The sequence below is a fragment of the Bacillus rossius genome, chromosome 13 (assembly GCF_032445375.1).
Source record: "Bacillus rossius redtenbacheri isolate Brsri chromosome 13, Brsri_v3, whole genome shotgun sequence".
In the NCBI taxonomy this organism is placed as follows: domain Eukaryota; kingdom Metazoa; phylum Arthropoda; class Insecta; order Phasmatodea; family Bacillidae; genus Bacillus; species Bacillus rossius.
Window position 1 is genome coordinate 10,493,044 of NC_086340.1, and position 19,908 is coordinate 10,512,951.

The 19,908-nt window shown below is 33.6% G+C and overlaps 1 protein-coding gene and 1 long non-coding RNA gene across 2 annotated transcripts in view; one reads left to right on the plus strand and one right to left on the minus strand.

Annotated features, from left to right (window-relative positions):
* The window catches only part of LOC134538235 (1-phosphatidylinositol 4,5-bisphosphate phosphodiesterase gamma-1), a 34,331-nt gene extending 17,369 nt beyond the window's left edge, over positions 1-16,962 (plus strand). The window contains exons 16-22 of the mRNA XM_063379382.1: positions 41-262; positions 358-564; positions 698-812; positions 1,376-1,642; positions 3,497-3,636; positions 3,753-3,860; positions 9,445-16,962. Of these exons, the coding sequence (XP_063235452.1) occupies positions 41-262; positions 358-564; positions 698-812; positions 1,376-1,642; positions 3,497-3,636; positions 3,753-3,860; positions 9,445-9,540 (1,155 nt within the window). The 3' untranslated portion in view covers positions 9,541-16,962. The remainder of the gene's footprint in view (positions 1-40; positions 263-357; positions 565-697; positions 813-1,375; positions 1,643-3,496; positions 3,637-3,752; positions 3,861-9,444) is intronic.
* Positions 16,963-17,330: 368 nt separating this feature from the next.
* Positions 17,331-19,571, minus strand: LOC134538237 (uncharacterized). Its single transcript, XR_010076109.1, has 2 exons — positions 19,390-19,571; positions 17,331-18,161 (listed from the first exon to the last, which is right to left on the minus strand). It is a non-coding gene; the product is annotated as an uncharacterized LOC134538237 (long non-coding RNA).
* Positions 19,572-19,908: the final 337 nt, after the last annotated feature.

A 19,908-nucleotide genomic window follows, 5' to 3' on the forward strand; every position in this document is an offset into this window, starting at 1 on the left:
TTACATACGTATGTGTATATATATATATTTTTTTTTGCAGGCGTCCGACTCGATGCTGCTTGGTAACCTGCAGAAAGGCAGTCTCGACGTGGTGGGCGCTGTGGTCAACCTGACCGTCGGAACCAGGCCTGCGCTCGACTGGATTCTCCGCATCGAGATACCAAACAGATGCACTCCGTTTGAAGTGGCCACGTTGCAGAAAGAACAAGCATTAGAGTGGATAGTTGTTATCAAAGAAACTGCCCAGAATGCTTCCAAGAGGGTTCGCAACACATCTATCAGTCTTGTGCACTCGTGTTTATTAAAAATAATTTTTGTTTCCTCATTGAAATTTTTTTTTTTTTCCTTGTGATGCAGGAAAGTGAGCACAAAGAAATGGAACGGGCGTGGCGGATAGCGAAGGAAATGTCCAACTTGATTGTGTATTGCCGTTCGGTGGCGTTCAACGCTGAGAAAATCAAACGTAGTGGACATTCCTTCAATGAGATGTCATCTTTTCCTGAGACCAAAGCAGAAAAAATTATCTGCCAACAGGAAAATAAGTTTTTTCTAAAATATCACCAGGTGAGTTTTTTTGTGTAGTTTTGTTTTAAATACAGTAAATTACTAATAACTATGTTCTTATGTTTAATGATCTACTTGTGTTTGTGGAAAAAAAAAACAGTAATGCAATGTCTTGCATTTAATGTGGTTGTAGATTCAATTCAGTCGAGTTTATCCCAAAGGACAGCGCATTGACTCGTCCAACTATAATCCCGTTCCCATGTGGAACTCGGGCAGCCAAATGGTCGCCTTGAACTACCAGACTCCAGGTGTGTATTGCAGTAGTGAATGAATTGCGTGCATGTACGTGGAAAAAATAATAAGATACAGTATTTTGTAAAAAAAAATTAATAGGCCAGAATTTTTTTCGGCATCTTTATTTCTTACATTTACATTATTTTCACTCTTCTTAAGTTATCTGCAGTTTTCTTCCCGTCTTCAAAATTAGTACATTTGTTGTGGAAGTCTTTTCATGTTTGTCTAGGTTGGTACCATTACATTTGTAAAATGTGATAATACAATACTATGAGTCGCACATTTCCAAAACTGCCCATCTCCCTCAGAACAGTTTTGCGAGAAATCGAGGAAAACTGTTTACTCAATTCCATGATGTGGCATTCAAGATGGTTTATTAAATGAATATGGCCACTTTTGTAATCAACTGCTCCTTGTTCACTTGTGGGTTACCGTGGACTTTGATTTTCTAGAACAAACCCTTTTTTTTTTTTTTTTTTTTTTTGGAGATGGCCAGTTTTGGAAACACACGACTCACTTGCGAGTTGTAACTATAAAATGTGAGAGGGATGGAGTCTGTATCCCCCGCGATGTGCAGACAAGCCCATGCAGCTGAACCAGGGCAAGTTCCGGGAGAACGGGAGCTGCGGGTACCTCCTGCGGCCGGACTTCATGTTCCGGGAGGACTTCGACCCCTACGACAGGAACACCCTGGCGGGCGTGGACCCGCTCACCCTGTCCGTCCGGGTGATCGGGGCGAGGCACCTCAGCAAGATGGGGCGCAGCACGGCCAGCCCCTTCGTCGAGGTGGAGGTGGTGGGGGCCGACTTCGACTCGGGCGTGAAGCTGACCACCAAGACCGTCAGTGAGTGCTCCGTCGCTCGCTCGCGCGCGCGCGGTAGTTGTGTCCCACGAGGACAGTGCGTTCACAGTTCAACCCTGCTGTGACGACGTCCTGCTTATAACAGCCAAATTTTTTAATCTCAACATAAGGACAATGTATTTACAGTTCATCTTTGTTTTCAATTATGCTCTTGTGTTTCGTGTTCTTTGTTTGTGCCTACCACCGAGATTTCTTAACCGTTTGTAGCCATATACCGTATTTACTCGTGACGGGGGCCGGGGGGGGGGGGGGACACGTCCCCCCCCCACCCAATAATAAAAGTCTTCAATTTCGTCCCCTCCAATAATATATTTAGTTTCGTAGTTATGTTAAAAATATGATTTCTGTGATATAACCCATATGTTGCGCATGGTGCATTTAGTCCGATCGTGGTAATGTGAGAGCACTTTTTAATTCTATATCTTTGTGTAAAATCAAAATCAGGTCCGATATCAAATGCAGATATGTTAACTGTGTTTTTACAAATTTGTTCTCTGAAAATATTTTTTAGAAAAAATTAATTGTATATTGCAACCAACTATAATTAGAATATTTAATTATTTAGGAAAGAAAAATGCTTAAAAACCACCTTTTTGCACCTTCAAACTCCAAATTTTCCCGGGGGAGGACCCCCCGAACCCCCGCTTTTTTTTTTTCCAGGGGATGGATATTCCTCAACAACTAAATTAATTGAAGTCCCCCCCCAAAAAATATATCCTTGCGACGCCCATGGCTCACGTGCGGTGGTTGTGTCCTATGTGGACCCCGTTATGATGACGTCCTGCTTATAACAGCCTAGTTTTAAAGTCTCGACATTTTCCCCCGTACAGACAATGTATTTACATCCTTGTTTTCAATTAGACTCTTTTGTGTTTCGTGTTCTTGGTGTGTGCCTACCACCAAGATTTCTAAACTGTTAGTAGGAATGTAACAAATGTTAAAAAAACAAATAAATAAACATATAAGGTAGAGATGTGCAAATCCTTGATTTTCAGTTCGGTTCGAATCCGATTCGAATCCCTGGCAATATTTGAGATATGAATCAGATTCCGAATATTAAGCACAGAATAATTAAAAATAACTGATTAATTTAAAAATAATGTGTGTTCTCTTTTTTCTAACTGTAACTACTGGCAATTATTTATTACACTGAGATTGAAATGTTTATAATTATGTAAACTAATAAACACTTTAAAATATGAAAACCAAAACATATTCGATTCTCCAACTCATTCGTAATAAACTGCACGCCACAGGGATATCTCAGTTTTATAAACGTTTCAGCAAACAAAACCATTTTTTCTCCAATAAATAGCCCAAACGTTTTTTCCTTGTATGTAATTGTTTTTAGTTTATACGTAGTTTGCTATACACCGAAATTCGTAATTATAGTTTAAGCTCTCGAAATCTCTAAATCCTTTTAATGTCACTGTGTTAATTATTTAATTTACATACCTTTCTTTGATACATCATATTATAAATACTTAAGTAATAGTAGCCTAATTTTATATTTCACTCCTAGTATTTTTGAGCCGTATTAAATTAATTGATAACTTTTGTGAATATTCGTAATACTGTTCAAATCCATGTACGTACGACAATTCCGGGTTCGGGTAATTGTGGAGTCGAACCGTACCCGAAAATATCGGGTACTCGCACATCCCTAATGCACTGTGTTGGTAGGAAAACAGAATCACTGTGAGAAAAAAACACCAGCCAACTACATAATTTTCATAATAGGCACACGTTTTGTTGAAACCTTATACTTACTTTATGTACAATCTAACGTTGTATGTAACCAGATTGTTGATAACTGTTTGGATCTGTTCCTCACAGCTGACAATGGGTTCAATCCCATATGGAATGAGATATGCGAGTTTGATGTTGCAAATCCGCACTTTGCGCTGATAAGATTTGTCGTCCAAGATGAAGACGTGTTTGGGGATTCCAACTTCATCGGTCAAGCCACATATCCTGTAAGTAAAGTGTATGGGTTGATTTTTGATTGAGTAACGTTTGTTAGGTTAGTACTTGTGCAAGTAGTTTTTTGAAAACTGAAAGAAATGCAACGTACGGTTGGAAAATGTTTCAGGTGTTATGTTTGCAAACTGGGTACCGCAGCGTGGCGCTGAGGAATGGCTACAGTGAAGAGTTGGAGCTGGCTTCGTTACTAGTTCACTTGAGTATTAAAAATCCATTGGTAAGTATTTTCCACTTGCAAAATGTGTGCTTTTCTTATTGACACAGTTGAGCTTCTTTGACAGTGACACAGCCTACAGCGTATAATGATAACCGTGAAATGCAACACACTAGTCGAAACACAACGGCGAAAAAAAAATTACATAACTGATTCAAATCAATCAAGTTACAGAAGGTAAAGCACAAATGGCCTGATCTGAAAATGTTAACGTACTGATGAGGTGAGAACTGTGTCAACTGGCGTGGTGTGCATTCGCAGGGTGTTCACATTCCGGAAAATTGTGGAAGAGTCAGGGAAGTTGAAATTGACTGGGGATAGTCAAGGAATTTACTTGAAATCCTGGAAAAGTCTTGGAAAAGCTTCTTTTTTTCCCCTGGTGGTGTTTTTAGTCCATACTAATACACACTAAATATGGTGTAGGCTATAGGGATGGTAGACACAAGACTTTCTTTATTTCTTTTGGTAAATTTGCAAAATAGGTAAATTATTTTTAAAAAGAATAGTCAGGGAAATTTGTTATTTTGGTCATGGAAAGTCAGGGAAAAGTTAGGGAAATGTTATCATAGATACTTATGTGGGGATAGCCTGCTTCAGAAAGAGTTGAGTGTAGTCGGAGATTAGAGGAAACAAACAATTGGGGATTCACAAATCAAATCTCTATGCTGTAAACAGACTCTTTTTCTCTGCTATCAAAAATTGAATTTTGCAAGAACTTAAAATTTTTACTAGACATTCTGGGTATTTTGCTTAGAACTAGGGTATTAAAATTCAACTGTAAAAAAAATTGTTACATTTATAAAATTGGAAATTCAATGGAGTCTGCAGCATTTTTTTTTTTTTGCGTTATCAACGATTTTAAAAAACTTGAGTTCATAATAAATAGGTTCTAACCTTACGTACTTAATGTAAATCGTAGTAATTTATTGTGTTAAGTAAAGGTGTTTAAAATTTGGACAGGTAGCAGTAGTTTTTGTGCTACCGAAATATATACAGTTTCAGAACACAACTAGAATATTTTGAGAGGTGATTTTTTAGTTCAAAATGTCAAAAAGTATTTGAATTTAAATTGTAGATGTTCAGTAACCCCTACCCTTCTTCAAAATAAATTTTTTTGTTGCTTCAGATGCTGTGGATATTTTATGTTTTGTTATTGATATTTATGCCCTAAAAACATAAACACCCCTCTTGTCACAGCTCCGTAGGTTGCACAGTTTCAGAATATGCTGCATGGAAAAGTTTTAGTGACAACTGTCAATATGCAACTGCCAAACTGCTTGGAATGTTACCAACTGCAAACTCCTAATTTGATGAAGTGTAGGGATAATTATTAAAATTTTATTGTTTGGTGTGAATTACTCAGTACAATAAAACACTTTCCTTGGAATTATATTTCATTTCAAATAATTTTTGATAATTTGCACAAATACTATTTCTGAAACTGATTTTCAAGGGAAATGTCACATTTGAGAATTAAGTTACATTTTCAGAAAGACCTGCATTTTAGAATTTGTGGTACATGTGTATGTATTATGGTATTTGTACAATTATAGCCATTAATGGGAAGTAGGCAGGTACGTAGTAAGTTTACATTAGTTTATAGTTTTGCTAGAGTTACAATACAACTTGCAAGACAATGAAGTTTTAAAAATTTTCAATTGTCAATTTCTTATTTGTGTTTTTTCCAACTATAAAAGCCATATATATAAAAAAAACTACTAATTGATAAGTTATTTTTATTTTGTGAACTTATTATTGGTTGGCAATACAATTTGCAGACACACATACACATTCATGCCTTTTAAAATATACTCTTCTAATTGTAAAGTATGTAAAGTCATGAAACTTTGTGTTCAAGTTATGAAAAATTAAAATTTTTATAATCCAGCAGTTTGTTGTGAATATGGGACTTTTTGGTATTTCTTATAAATACATGTAAATTTATATTTTGCTTACTCGTAATGATACAATGGAAAGTACATAGGCATGATAAAAAAGGTGATTGGCTTGATAAACCAAAAGAGTTCATGTATGTTTTTCTCGTGTGACATCATGTGTTATTGAAGCATTACACAATTGGTACCGTATTTACCCACGTAGGGTAGCACACGTTACGCCGATTTTTAGTTTACAAAAGAATGTAGTGCTACCCTTATGCAAATTCATAACTTCGGGTAAAAATAAATGTATTATTGCAGTTTCTCGTCGAGTATGAGTGCAAATAACTCTCCTGTGTGGAGGTTTTAATAAGTTTAATTTCATGAGTAATTAAAAATTGTTTAGTTAAAATATCTTGGCAGTGCGCGAAAAGCACTAGGGAAGGTGCCATAGTGCTTGTCTGCCCAGCCGCTGTCGGCAAGTGACGTGACTGGCTGGGCTGGCCTTCAGCTGGAGGAGGGGGAAATATAAAAATAAACCAGTCCGTTTGTGTGCGAACATTCTGTGAGTGCGTGTGGCCGTGTAGCGGTGTTAACGATTCTCCCTCCCTCCCTCTCTCCCCTCTCTCTCCCCTCTCTCTCCCCTCCCTCTCTCCCCTCCTTCCCTCTCTCCCTCCTTCCCTCTCTCCCTCCCCTCCCTCCCCTTCCCTCCCCTCCCTCCCTCACAGTTGTAAATATCCTGTGAACCGGCAGTGTAAACAATCTCCACGTGTCTGTTTCGACAGATTTTTAAAGATGCAACTTTGGATCCAACATTATTGGTTTTTTTTTGCTTGTGATTTCTCACCTTTCAAGTGCTGATATTCTATAACAAAAACTGCAGCCATTGTTGATGCTTTGAAAGCCGAACTTCAAAGAAAGGCTTTTTAGGTGTTTGGACGAATTTTGCTGACTGAAACGTGCCCTGCATGATTTTATAAAAGAAACTGTCGAGAAAGGGTAGCTTTCTGCCTTATTTTTCTATTCTGGAAGAGGGCTGGTTAAAAAAAAAATACAACAGCGGGGAAGGAATCGGTGAGGGGTCATAAATCAGCAGGGGGAGGGGGAGAAAAGTGGGTACAAGAATGTCACCTGACTTCCCCCTACAGTAATAAAGTAGCACAGAAAACAAACAAAAAGAGAACCAATGATTAACACCAGCAAGCTGAGACACAAAACTAAGACTTCACATGTCAGATATATGATGAGACTCAAATTTGAGGGCTACTCTTATTCCGAAAAAGTTGGATTAATATGATGCAAATTATAGGTGCGATCCATACGCAGGGCGACCCTTCCGCGGGTAGATACGGTACACTAGGTTATTGTTAAACCATTTTAAATAGAGGAAGGAAAGTAAATTTAGGCCTTTCTGTCTATTTTTTTTTATGCAATACCAATATATTTTTTTGGAACTGAAATAATATATTCTAGCTTTCTACTATTCTAGTTCTATTTTAGCAATACAATTAGATTTGTACTTTTCTAGTTCTAACCACTGTTGAGACGTTTAATGATCATTCACAGAAGTCGTCACTGATCATGTTGTTACATTTCTGTTAGCTGATGCCTTGGCCTGTAACACTTAGTGTAAGTATGTATATGTACTACTGTGCATGTTGCACGTGAATAAAGGTAGTTAGAACACTTTCATGAAGATGAAAATGAAACTATAAATTTCTTAATCAAAGTTAACTTCATAACAATGATTGTTTCCAAGTTCATGAAAAGAACTTGTTTTCATGAATCTGGAAAAAAAATTCAAATGTAATGTAATTTAACATAAGTAGACAATTTTTGCTATTTGGTAAACTATTCATCAACATTTTTAGATACAAATTACATAACATTTCAAACTAAACAGCATTGTCGTTGTGAATAGACAAGTATTAAGACTTGCACTATCTACTCTGTAAAGGTTGCTAACTAATAATGCTCCCTTCTCTCTGTAAAGTAGTGCACTTCTCTCTATCAAGTAAACTCTTAGAAAATATAATACTGATTTTCTGAAACGACTGTATATGGTAGGTTTTGACTTAACAATGACAACAAACATGAATGGGAATATAAAATGGCAAAAATGTATTATTTAAAAAAATTTTAAATGATTGTTCATATAGACAATATACCGCAAAACTTTTCTGTGCACAATGTCTAATGCACTGTCTAGCACCGACACAGACGTTAATCATGCCAGCACATACAAATTGACTGTATTTTAGGTGCTTCCGCCAGATCTTGATGGGAAGCTGTAAATTCACTGGCCGGGCAAAACATTTGAATTCCCATCATTCTTGGCGCCAGGCGCTCAGTTTGAGGTGCTGCCAAAGCCTCGGCCATTCACAGGGCGCTGTCTAGGAAAGAAACTAAATTTAACTATCTCAAAATTATAAATGAATAGTAATTTAAATAAACTGTCACTTGGCAACATCTTTAAAATGCCTTAAATAGGATTTAAAACACGAAACAGTTCAGTAAACAATGTTTTTATACCTGTAAACAAAGCACATATTTACGTCAGATATCGTAGCAATGGCAATCAAAACTAAAACAAACAAAAAATATACAGTTTAAGTGCTCTACTACTATATTTTTTTACATTGGTCTTGTTTTCACGGTAGTATTGTATTTGAGTGGTTTTGTATTCATAGTAGCCTTGTATTCATAATGGACTTTTATTTTTATATTTTAGGTTGTTAGGAGTTGAAAGTGGTATGTTGGTATTGAAAGTACTTAACATATGTGAATTTAAATTGGTTGTTCAAAACATTTGGTAAAGTGATTCATATTCTTAGTAGAAGTATTGATAACACAGGATCAACTCCACTTATCGTGGTCTCAAATGTGAGGTCACTGAAGATTACATTACTTAGGCTGGAGCAGAATGTCATTATAAAATATTACAGCAATCAAATATTAATTGCTTTGTAACTAGGGACAAGAATACATGGTGGATTGCGATAAAACCGAAATAACGCAGAAAAGCATGTCAATACATCATAGAACACCGAAAAGGTAGTTAAACACCATAAAACAATGAATTACAAATAAAATCATGAAATTAATCAGTACCTATCTTTATTTAAAACTTGAATTCAAATCACAATAATCTAATATTTGAATATATTAAATTCAATTTATTCAGCATGTAGTTTGTACCAAAATATATGTACTGAACAGGTTTAGAAAAAAAAATGCAATTTTTTGATGTTGAAATGTTATTAGTAACTCATTTTTACATTATGATGTTGGTACCTTTTAACACACAAAAATATGATGATTTATTTTTATTGTTCCAAGTAGTTCCGTCCTAGACATACTCATTACAAATTATTATATTGTACAAGTATATTGTTAAAATTACACTTTTCTGGTGAAATAAGTATTATGGAACATTAAAGGGTACCATCTGTTCAATAAGATGCTAGCTTTGTGAATAAATAGAATTCATAAAAATAATAATGCCAAAATCTTATGTCTTTTCTTCTTGTCTCTATTTATAGTAACACAAGGATGTGTAGTATTAGAAAGCATTTTGGATTTTAGAATTTCACGTAATAGGTATTACCTTGAAGTTCCATTTCATTTTTATGCTCACTGTCTTTGTACACAGTCTTGCAGTATTTTATGTTGTAACGTTGATTTGAATACTGTTTGGTTTTGTTTCTCAGGCTGCAACAAATGGTCCTACAAGAAGCAGCATCCCGGTCAGAAGTCATCTGGGTGACGGTGATGCCTCTGCTTCCGTACTCGCTTCGATTCTGTAGAAGAATACCAGCGCTGCCAACTGTTTTTTTCAGTATACTTTTCCCTAGCCCAAACTAAGGAATGTTCCTACCGACCGGAGTGTTTCTCGATCCCGTTTTTTTTGTTGCAATGTCACAGTGGCCTTAAAACACGAGGTGCTATTAACGTGCATTTCCAATACGAAGTTTTAAAAAAAAAAAAAAAAAACTTGCTCATTATTGACACAGGATAATTTTGAACCGTGTTTGCAATAAAAAAAAATATTACGTAGCAAGGCAAGAATCATTTATGATGTACATTTCATAACTTTTATGGTCACATTGAATTTTTTAAGGATATTATTTTATATAGCTGCATTTAAATATATTTATTTTAAAACTATTTTTATTATTTTGAATGTATGATATGTGTTTTTGTGATAGTTGGCTGATTTTTTTTTTACTCTTATAGATAGTATCGTTAAGAAGTTAAGAAAAATTGAGTGAATTTGGTTACCATGCTGCAAATATTTTTGCAGTGCTTTCATTATACTTTGTAGTTTACTGTCATAACTATATGTCTCTTCAATTTAATGTCAGTTTTTAAAATTCTGTTCTAAGCTCTTAGGGATGTACCAATTCTGATTGTAGAATAGATCAATTCCTTAGGTTCTAACGAAAACCAAACAATCATTTAATTGATTCAGTAAAATTGCGTTCATTCTTGAGGTGGCCTCCTGGCTATGCCTTCATCAAAATGTGTGCAAGGCTCTGGGTGCAGATGAGCCATTTTCAATCCGCTGAAGATTTCTTAAAGTTGTCCGATTACGAGGTAGCATGTAAGAGCCATTACACTTGTCTACAAAACTTATGATTTCATTTTTACATTAATTTTTTTGAACAGCAAGTTAGCTCAAATTGGTGTTTTCACCGACCTGTTTATGTACATAAAAAAATTTTTGGTACACAATTTTGTAAGTAGTATAAGTACATGCAGGAAGAATTTATCTTTATTGTGTAATCTCCATCCAAAAAATAAATTATTTCATTATTTTGTGAAGTCTCATAGAGGCCTGTTTTCGACAGCTCATTCCCGTGTGCATAGAAGATAAAAGGCGTGTGATTGGTGAGCCAGTATCATGATTAACGTCCACGTGATTTTAGAGCTTTTGCGTGCGCCCATTAACATTGAAGGTGCAGCTTCAATAAATTTTAATTATTGAAACATTGCACCTGATGTATAACTAATGTCAGACAATGTATTTTAAATTATGGTAGAATGGATGTCAATATGTATGTAGTGTACACCGTTCCGGGTTGGTAGCATAGTACATTTTTAGTTTTGAATACAATAATTTGCACAAACTAATTGTTGGGAAAAAAAATATTATTGGTAATTATGAATTAAATCTTTCAGAAGTAATGTTTGGTTTAACCTAATATATACTTGCACAAGTTCATTTGGTACAGATATTAAATAAAAGTTATTAAACATTTTGTGTGCAGTGTGGAATCAATATTACAGGAGCTATAACATTTTACTGGTGAGAAAGTTTGTGGTCATTAGTTTTAAAATGCAATTAATATATTTTTATGTAGATTTAATTGTAAAAAAAAATTACAAAACATTGAAATGTGTTCTTTGGAATTACATATGCATCATATCCCATACATAGTATATAAATAGTTTGTGAAAGGTATTGTACAAAATCAGGTTTATACACAAGGATAAGAAAAATACCTTATATAAATAAATATTGTGGAACAACTTATTGAAAACATGCTCTAGCTACTATTCATTTTAATATAAAACTAGTGCAAGTTACCCTTTAGAAGTAATTAGAATTGAATCATTCCATTTGAAATTTTTAACTTTGTTCAGCTAAAAGTTTATTTCTTTGTCTCACAAATTTTTCAATCCTATTCTGTCCAAACAGCATTAGATCCCTTAGTGAAAGAATAGTACTTCACCCAACTTTTCTCACGAATATTAAACTTAATATTACATTGAATAAAAATATAACTAATATATAAGATCTCTAACTTTATTATAAAAGGTTGTGCAAATCTCCTTGTGCCCAATCTAAAATATATTTTTAATTTAAGTATACAAAATGGTGTTTAGTGTTTACCCAAATAAATGGAAACTCGCAGAAAGGAAGTAAACTAGATGTATCAAATTACAGACCCATTTCACTTTTAAATGGCTTTCCGAATTTTTTTACAAAATTATTTTTACGAATCTTAGTTTCAATTTTTAAAAAAACAAACCTTCAGATAGTCATGGTTTCCGTAATAGTAAAAAAACAAAAAACCTTATGTTTTTTTTTAATCCTATTTATGCAGAAGTGATTTTGCTGATGACTTAAAAATCTAAAGAATATCATCTTCACAACATGATTGTACTTTACTTCAAAATGACATCAATGTGATCGATGATTGGTGTAAGTTGAATCTTGTTAATCTTAAAACTATGGGAAAACTACTGTTGTAAGAGTTGCGAGAAAACTCCTCCCTAATTTTGATTGCAGTCTAGTATATCATACATTAACCAAGAGTAAACTACTAATAAATTTAGGTATCACACTTGATTCTAAATTACTTTTTTATTTTTCACGTTGAATCTATTACCACCAGTGCAAACAGAACTCTTACATTGATCAAATATATATCTAAGTTTTATACTAATTCTGATTTTATTATATGCCTTTGTATGACATTGATTAGATCAAAATTAGAATATAATTCCATTATTTGGGACAGTTTAAGAAAGTCAAATATTCTTAAAATCAACAAAATGGAATACAAATTAATCAATATTATTTATAATAATTCTCTGAATCATAAAATAGATTTAAACTCTCTACTTGGTTCTTAAAGAACAACGATAATTCTGGATGCAAATTTTGTAAGTAACTGCTTGAAAAACAAATTAGATTGTAATTACTTGTTAGACAATATTGCTATTAAAGTTCCTACTTTTAGTAAATCCTATCTTATGTTATACAGGTAAAAAAATATTTTATATAGATTAATAAATAATTTTAATAAAATTGATAGTATTTTTCCCACATTATAAAAAAAAATCAGTGTTCCTAAAATCCTTGCAAACTTTAATCTATTTGATATTAATCAATAATTATTAATTTAATACTTACAATCATGGTTAGATGTGTAATAGATATTGTGTTGTACCCTTTAGTTTTAGTTATTTCTACTTGCTTATTTGTTTCGCCATAAATTTTACTCATGAAATTTGCAATATTAAAAAAAATATCATTTTGTCTGTGCATTGAGAAAAATTTCCTGTTTTATAGTTATGGGCACTCTACAAACTGACTTTTCAACTTATCATTCACAATTAGTGCACAAGTCTGTTTAGGTCAGTAAATAAAATGAGGACATAAAACTCTTTTATGTGTTAAATTGTAAACTAGCTATACCAAATCTTTCTAGTAAATTTTGCTAAGAGCTTTTTTTTTTTTTAGCTTGCATAAACTATGGCTTTTCTTAACATTAAAATCAGTCAGACTTCGGCAGGCTACCAACTCTTGACATTAACAAACTTAACTTTAATTTTTGCACGGATCTAAATGCATTCCTGCAAACAAGCTTATGGTTTCAGGCCTATTGAATGTCAGAAGCAAGTTTTCAGATAAGTTGTTCCCCAAATAGCTGCACTAATAAGCAATAATTTGATGCTGTTGAGAAACTATTGAGAAGTTAGACTGAGATATAGTGCATTTGTGGTTATCTTTTCCGTCAAGGCTCATAACGATACAATTGTAGCTAGTAATATTAGTAATAATAATATTATGAATTCATTATATAGAGAAACTGAGTTTTCATATGTGATGCCAAAATAATATTTCAATGCAGCACATTAAAGTGCATATATTTGCTATTATTTTACATACTAAAGAATGTTTTACATTTTTTTCTCTCCATACAGTAACATGGTTACAAAATGCCTGCCATGTATATGGCTAAGGCCATGTTTTAACTGGCAGAGAGAGATTTTTTTTGTGTTCTCGTGTTTACATCAGAGATAGTGAGAGATAGAGCGCACTCACGTCATCTGAAGTTCTTTCAGAGAGAGCTAAAGAGCAAGACGTCGTGATAAAACAAGATAAACTGTGTACTCTCCGAGACTAGCATGCGCTCTGATCCTTTACATGTTTTCACGTTTCTTTACAGCTGCAACTTGGGGGTTATTTTTATAGCAAGCTTACAGATGCATGGATCCGTGAAATGCAAGAATGAACTATTATTTCAGTGCAAGTTCGTACCATATTTTAATTTCAGTTACTTTTAAATTAAGACAAAGTTAATTTTTTTTTGTTATCTGGAATGTTTATTACACAATTATAATATTCAGGAAAAGCAATATTGATCTCTTAAATTTAAAACTATGCAGTGGAATCTTAAATCTTAATTTTGGTTGTCTACATCTATGTAGGTTAAGTCAAAGATTTTAACCTTTAGTAAAAAATTTTCCTTTATCATCTAATGTTTTTATTTGTTCACTGGCGAGAAACTGCCTTGACCTAACTAAAATGAACGCAATTGCGAGAGAGAGAGAGAGAGAGAGAAAGAGAACATGAGTCCTTTTGCGAAGTTTCTTGTACATATAAGACACCATGCACTTGATTTTTTTTTAACTCAAAAATTTTATTAATTGTTTTGGAAGGCTAGAATATGCTACCACAGCATTCCTACATGTAACATGACAATATCTTAAAATATATTATAGGCCTATGTCACACCATGTGCAGGGGGGGTGGTGGGGGCAATAGCCCCTCCCAAGAAAAATTTTATTTACTTAATTTTTCTAGGAGGGTACATTTATGTTTACTTAAATACATGTGTTAAAAACTTTTATCTCACCTATACTTGCATGGAACTAATAAGGTTCTGTATTTTGACCATATTCTAGGGCAAATCACTGACCTGTTTGATTTTTTTTTTTTTTTTGCAACTGCATCCTTTCTTTGTACGATAGCCCCTCCCACCATTGTATTGCACAGGGCAATAAAGTGGTTTTATAGGAAAGATATGTGACTTTGTAAAAATTCAGGTTACCATGACTGCACTGTACCTGTATGATGTTTTGCTTATTCCTGCATTTATTTCTCCGCGATGTTTATTTCCGAAGATGGAATAGGCAATTAGATACGAAGTACTGTAATATGCTTTCGTTAGGATTATGGAAAAATGCATATATTTTAAGTTTTTCTGAAATAAAAAAAACTGGTGAGAGACATTTTTGTATCATGTTTCAAATTGTCATTGCTTTATAAATCCAAAAGTATTTATTAAGTTTTTGTACAAATAAATAAAATAATTTTTTTTACATATGTACGACTATAATGTTAAATGATGTAAAATCTTAAGTAAAATATTTATGTAATGTTTGTAGTGTTAGATTTAGTACATAGATGTTAAAACATGAGTTTCTTTATTTTGAAATATTGATGTTTGGATGAAATTTTGTACAGAAGCAGAAATACTTTTAAGTTGTGTATTTCATTATGTATAATGTATAAGTGTCAAAAAAAAACTTAAATATTAACTATTTTAATTATTGCTGTTATATGTTGAAATATCTTTTTTTTAGGGTTATGATATTGTCAGAAAAGTCTGAGTAAATTATTAATAGTTTTGTATTAATAGTGTAGTGTATTTGTATTAAACAGAAATTGTTTCATCACATATCTTTTTCTACCTTGATTGAAGTTCATAGAACAAGTTTGTAAACCAGAATTATGTTAACAAAGAAATGAACTTTTGCAGAGACTTTATTATTAAAATTACAAATAGTCATTGCTCAGTTCAAAGAATTTTAAATTCTTGTATTAGAATGTGTATTTTTTTACAATTTAATCATATACACTATTTTTAACTGTTGCATGTATATATAGTATGATAAAATTTTATGAACTTGTGTATGTATTATATTAATAGATTTTGACTGAATGAAAAAACTTGTTCATACAGTAACCCACTACTTGCATAGGCTTACAATTTTTGGGTTGCGTCATGTAACTTTTTATCACTGAAGTCAAAACACGACCCAAATGTTTAACTAAAGACTTTTATTTGTATCCCTAAATATACCTGTGGAAAAATTGTTAATATAACTGCCTGGGTGTGAAGAAGTGAAAACTCAGGGAATTGAAAATGTATCTTTAAATAACCTTGAAAACACAGGAAAAGGACAAAATCTGAGTAGTTACAAAACACTATCAGTAATTTTTAATACTGTGCAAAATCTTAATGTCGTATAAACTGTATGTACTTTTAGTCATAAATTTATTGGCCATAATAATCTGCGTCTAATTGTTATGAACACTAAATAAATGTAATGGATAGAAAATCAACTGTATTGATTTGAATCACGATAAAATATACATATATATTCTCTCGGCTGGTTACATTCAATAACTTACTGTTTCAAAGTTTGATCAAACAAATAATTTTTTTTTCAGACTGGCAGTGTTGTTTAACCAGCTTGCCTAGACATGGGTGTATCTGTGTCAAGTGAGGCGGAATGATAAGTGCGACGCTCGCTGGTGCTTCGAGTGTATCGCCTTTTAAGTGCAGTTCTCGTCGTGCATAGGGCAGCAGTGAGATTTGAGCAGCAACTGTAAAATTAAATGGCAGAGAAATAAAAAGATAAAGTTGTGATGCAAGTCCCTTGAGTACTTTCAAGAATCTCTACCAAATGTTTAATGCCTATAAATTATTCTATAAACATGTGTTTTAGCCATTTTTACTCCTAAAATTATAGTTTAAAAAAAAACTAAATAGAACTACCAAATTGCCCCCAACATATTCTCAAGTGCTTTTCGTAGACTCCACTCGGATATCTTAAGCAGTTTTCAAAATGTGGTTTCTTTTGAAGCTGTGCACGTTATTTATATGTTCAGGTAGGTGGGAGCCTTAAGTAGTGTTAATGGAAATAATAAAAGTGCAAACGATAAATTATGCAGGAAAATATTTTATATCTGTATATTTGTTGAAATGTATTTTAATAATACCTATATGCTAGCTTGCCTGATAGAATGATGAAACATAAAAAAAAATGTTAGGTGGAACAGGAAAAAGAGGGAAAATTGAGTATGAGAACCTTCTGAGTTTTACACATTTCTATTGGAGAATTCAAGTTTTCAGTCACGCAAAGAATCATTTTTTAATAGGTGGATGTGCAGAACCCAACAAAAAATTTGCACTGAGATTAGCCTAGCATGGTGGCCAACAGTGTTTTTTTTTACAGGAAAATGAGTTTTATTTATTTATGAAGCTAGGAATAACAAAATATAATCCTTGATTTCTTGACACATACTTTGATTATTGAAGATTAGGAAATGTGAATTGTAAGATGCATGTTTGCCTATCCTTGTCCATTTCCATTGTTTTGTATTTGTGCTACAATAATAAAATTTGAACTGTAATGATAACCAATGTAACGGGAGTCTCATTAATGAACATCACATTTCCTTGTGACCAGCAGAAACACTGTCATGTCTGGCAACAAATTGAGCCACTTCATGGCCCGGTTGGTTGCTGATTTTAACTTGCCTCATGGCCATATCAGCCTTGTTTATTAAGGTTTACTTGGAAAATGTTTAACATATTAAATAAAATATTTCATCAATCATAAGTGTTATTTGTTATTACAACCTAGTAAATAACAGTTTTCAATTTTAACACTCCTACATTGAATTACGAAAATAAGCAAGTGAATATCACCCTTGAATAAGTCCAGAAGTGTACTGTAATATTTTTACAGTTTTACAAGTGAAAGACTTTTTTGTAATAAAACACACAAATATTTTATAAAGAAAACAATTTATTGCCATCCTACGTTAAAATTTACTTCTAAAGCGTAAGTTCCTATTCAGACTTAGTCGAACATATCTTGGAATTCTTGAGGTGTTCTGAAGTGTTCCAGCAAAACAATCACGGTTTTGCCAGAACATAGAAAAACAGCGTCATTCCACAAAATGCTAAACAACTGTGAGCCACCCGTTTTGAAGTCACCTTTGGAAAATGTTACCTGTCTGGCTTGAAAAGGAAACCAACTACTTTTGACCATTATGTAGGCTTCATTTTTCTTGTATATCCTAAATGGATACGAAACCACGACCCTCTGAAACATTGAATTAACTCCGACAAAAAACCCAAACATGACGGCCAACTGGATGAAATTGATTTCTTCTGTTTTTATGATGTAGAGAGGGAGTTCTAGCAAACTGCCGTACGCAAACATGCTGTAAGCAGGAACGGCACCCAACACCACTGCAGAGAGATATGAAATAACCTGTCCAACCTGCAAGTACCTCTCCAAGGGTGCTCTGTATATGATCTCATAGCCGTCGGGTATGTTGTCTTTCAGTTTGAAGCGCTCTTGCCGCTTCTTCGACGCTTTCATGAAGAGTCGCACCGGGTGAGTGCTCAGCCCTCCCTCGCTACGGCCGTGCTCGTAGTTTCTACTGGAAGCTGCCACGCGTGAGGCAAGTATCCTGAAGTTGATGCAGGAACAGTACTGTGGTCTCGTGGCAGTGTTTCTAAGGAGTCCCACAAGAGGCCTTGCACACGAGGCCATTCTTGCCATTGCAGAGATCATTTACACTTCAAGGTTCACCTCGCTTTACAGTCTCCTAAAAAAAAATAATAATAATTTCACATATAATACAAGTACATACATGAATAAAAACTTGTGTTTTTTTTTATATACAGAAAAATGTGAATAGGTTTAATTCATGCTATTTTTGATTACCGAAAATGGTTACACTGAAGTCTCCAATAGCAACCTAGAGGAATTCATTTAACAAACAAAATACTGAAAGGGCCTACGGGTAGGCTTGATACTGTTAAACCCAACTAATCAAAGAATCTTCAATCCCAGCAGCTGGCTACCCTTGACGTTCAAGACGTACAGTTGGCAAAATTGCTGCAGTCTCAAGCTGATAAGCTTTGTCAGTAGTCTAAATAATGGTAACTAGACTTAATAAGTTGCGACTGTGTGAAGTATTCAATTCAAAATTGCTTTCCTACATCAGGCCAGTGGTGGATCTTGGAAGGGGTGGAGGGTAATATACTTAACCTCATTTTCTCATTTTCAAGCTTTGATGGTGATATAATTAGTGTTTTATTAGTTACTAGTGATGCATTTGATACTATTTTGTCGGTAAATCAGGACAAAAGAGACATGCAAAGTCATGTAAGATATGTATATATACAGGCTACTGAAATTCCTTAGGGTAGCAGCAAATTATGGGTTGCAGAATAAAACTTTTTTTTTAAATATAAATATACCGTTTATTAATCTTATGTAAATAATACAAAAAAAGAGCTGAGTTTTCTTTTCATGGAGGAAGACAAAATACTTATATAGCATCTGCAAATTGGGGGTGATAACAAAACAAACTTTCTATGTGATTGTGTATTATTGAGTCGTAGATGCATGGCTGGTAGTATAAAACATTAAATAAACCATAACATTATCCTGGTGGATGTAGTTGCTATGCATGATCACCTGAAATATGACCATCTTTGCTAGATTAGTATATCAGGTTCAATAGGGGTTAACAATAATTAGTTTTGCTTTGGTTATACCCGACAGCCGAGGTCTTCCGACTAGCTGAACTATGTAAAAAAAAAATAATGCCGAAACCGTATTTTATATATTAAACATGAAAATACTTTTGTAATAGATTTACAAAAAAATTGTATCTGAGTTTGCTTGGATAGATCATGCCCCTACATTTTTTCTCATCACATAACTGAACTTTAAACCAAACAACTATAGCTTAAAAGGCATTGCAAACATTAATAAATAAGAAACATTTCTTTAGGTACCACATCACAAAATTACAAGGAATTTACCTCTAAACGTTTCATTTTACTTCCAGGTAAAAATAATATGCTTTATTTTAACCGAAATTCAACAGTCAACTACTAATAAAGTTCAAACAGCAGGCGGCGAAGCTACTAAACCATTATTATTTCTATGCTCCTTGGACGTGATGGTCTTTAGTTCACCATCTTTCTTGTTTACAAAATACGGCAAAGGATAAGGTCATAAGGATAGTCTAAGGTTCACACAAAGATGAAACAAAAAACCAACACATAATGTTCCGAAATAAAAGATTATGATAATTAGGTTTGTTAGTATGTTTTTTGGGATGGTCGGTTAAAAAAAAGTTAATTTATCGTAACAAAATTAAAGGGTTGATTAGGTTAGGTAAGCTTTATTTACGTAACTCTATGAACTTAAAATATATCAATCCTCGCAATTTGGTGTTTTTTTTTTAAATCAGGTTCCTCTCTACCCTGAATGAAATGTTTCTTCACCATCTGAGCCAGTCCCTTTTTTTGTCAGTTGGAAGTCCCACCATTGTTCCT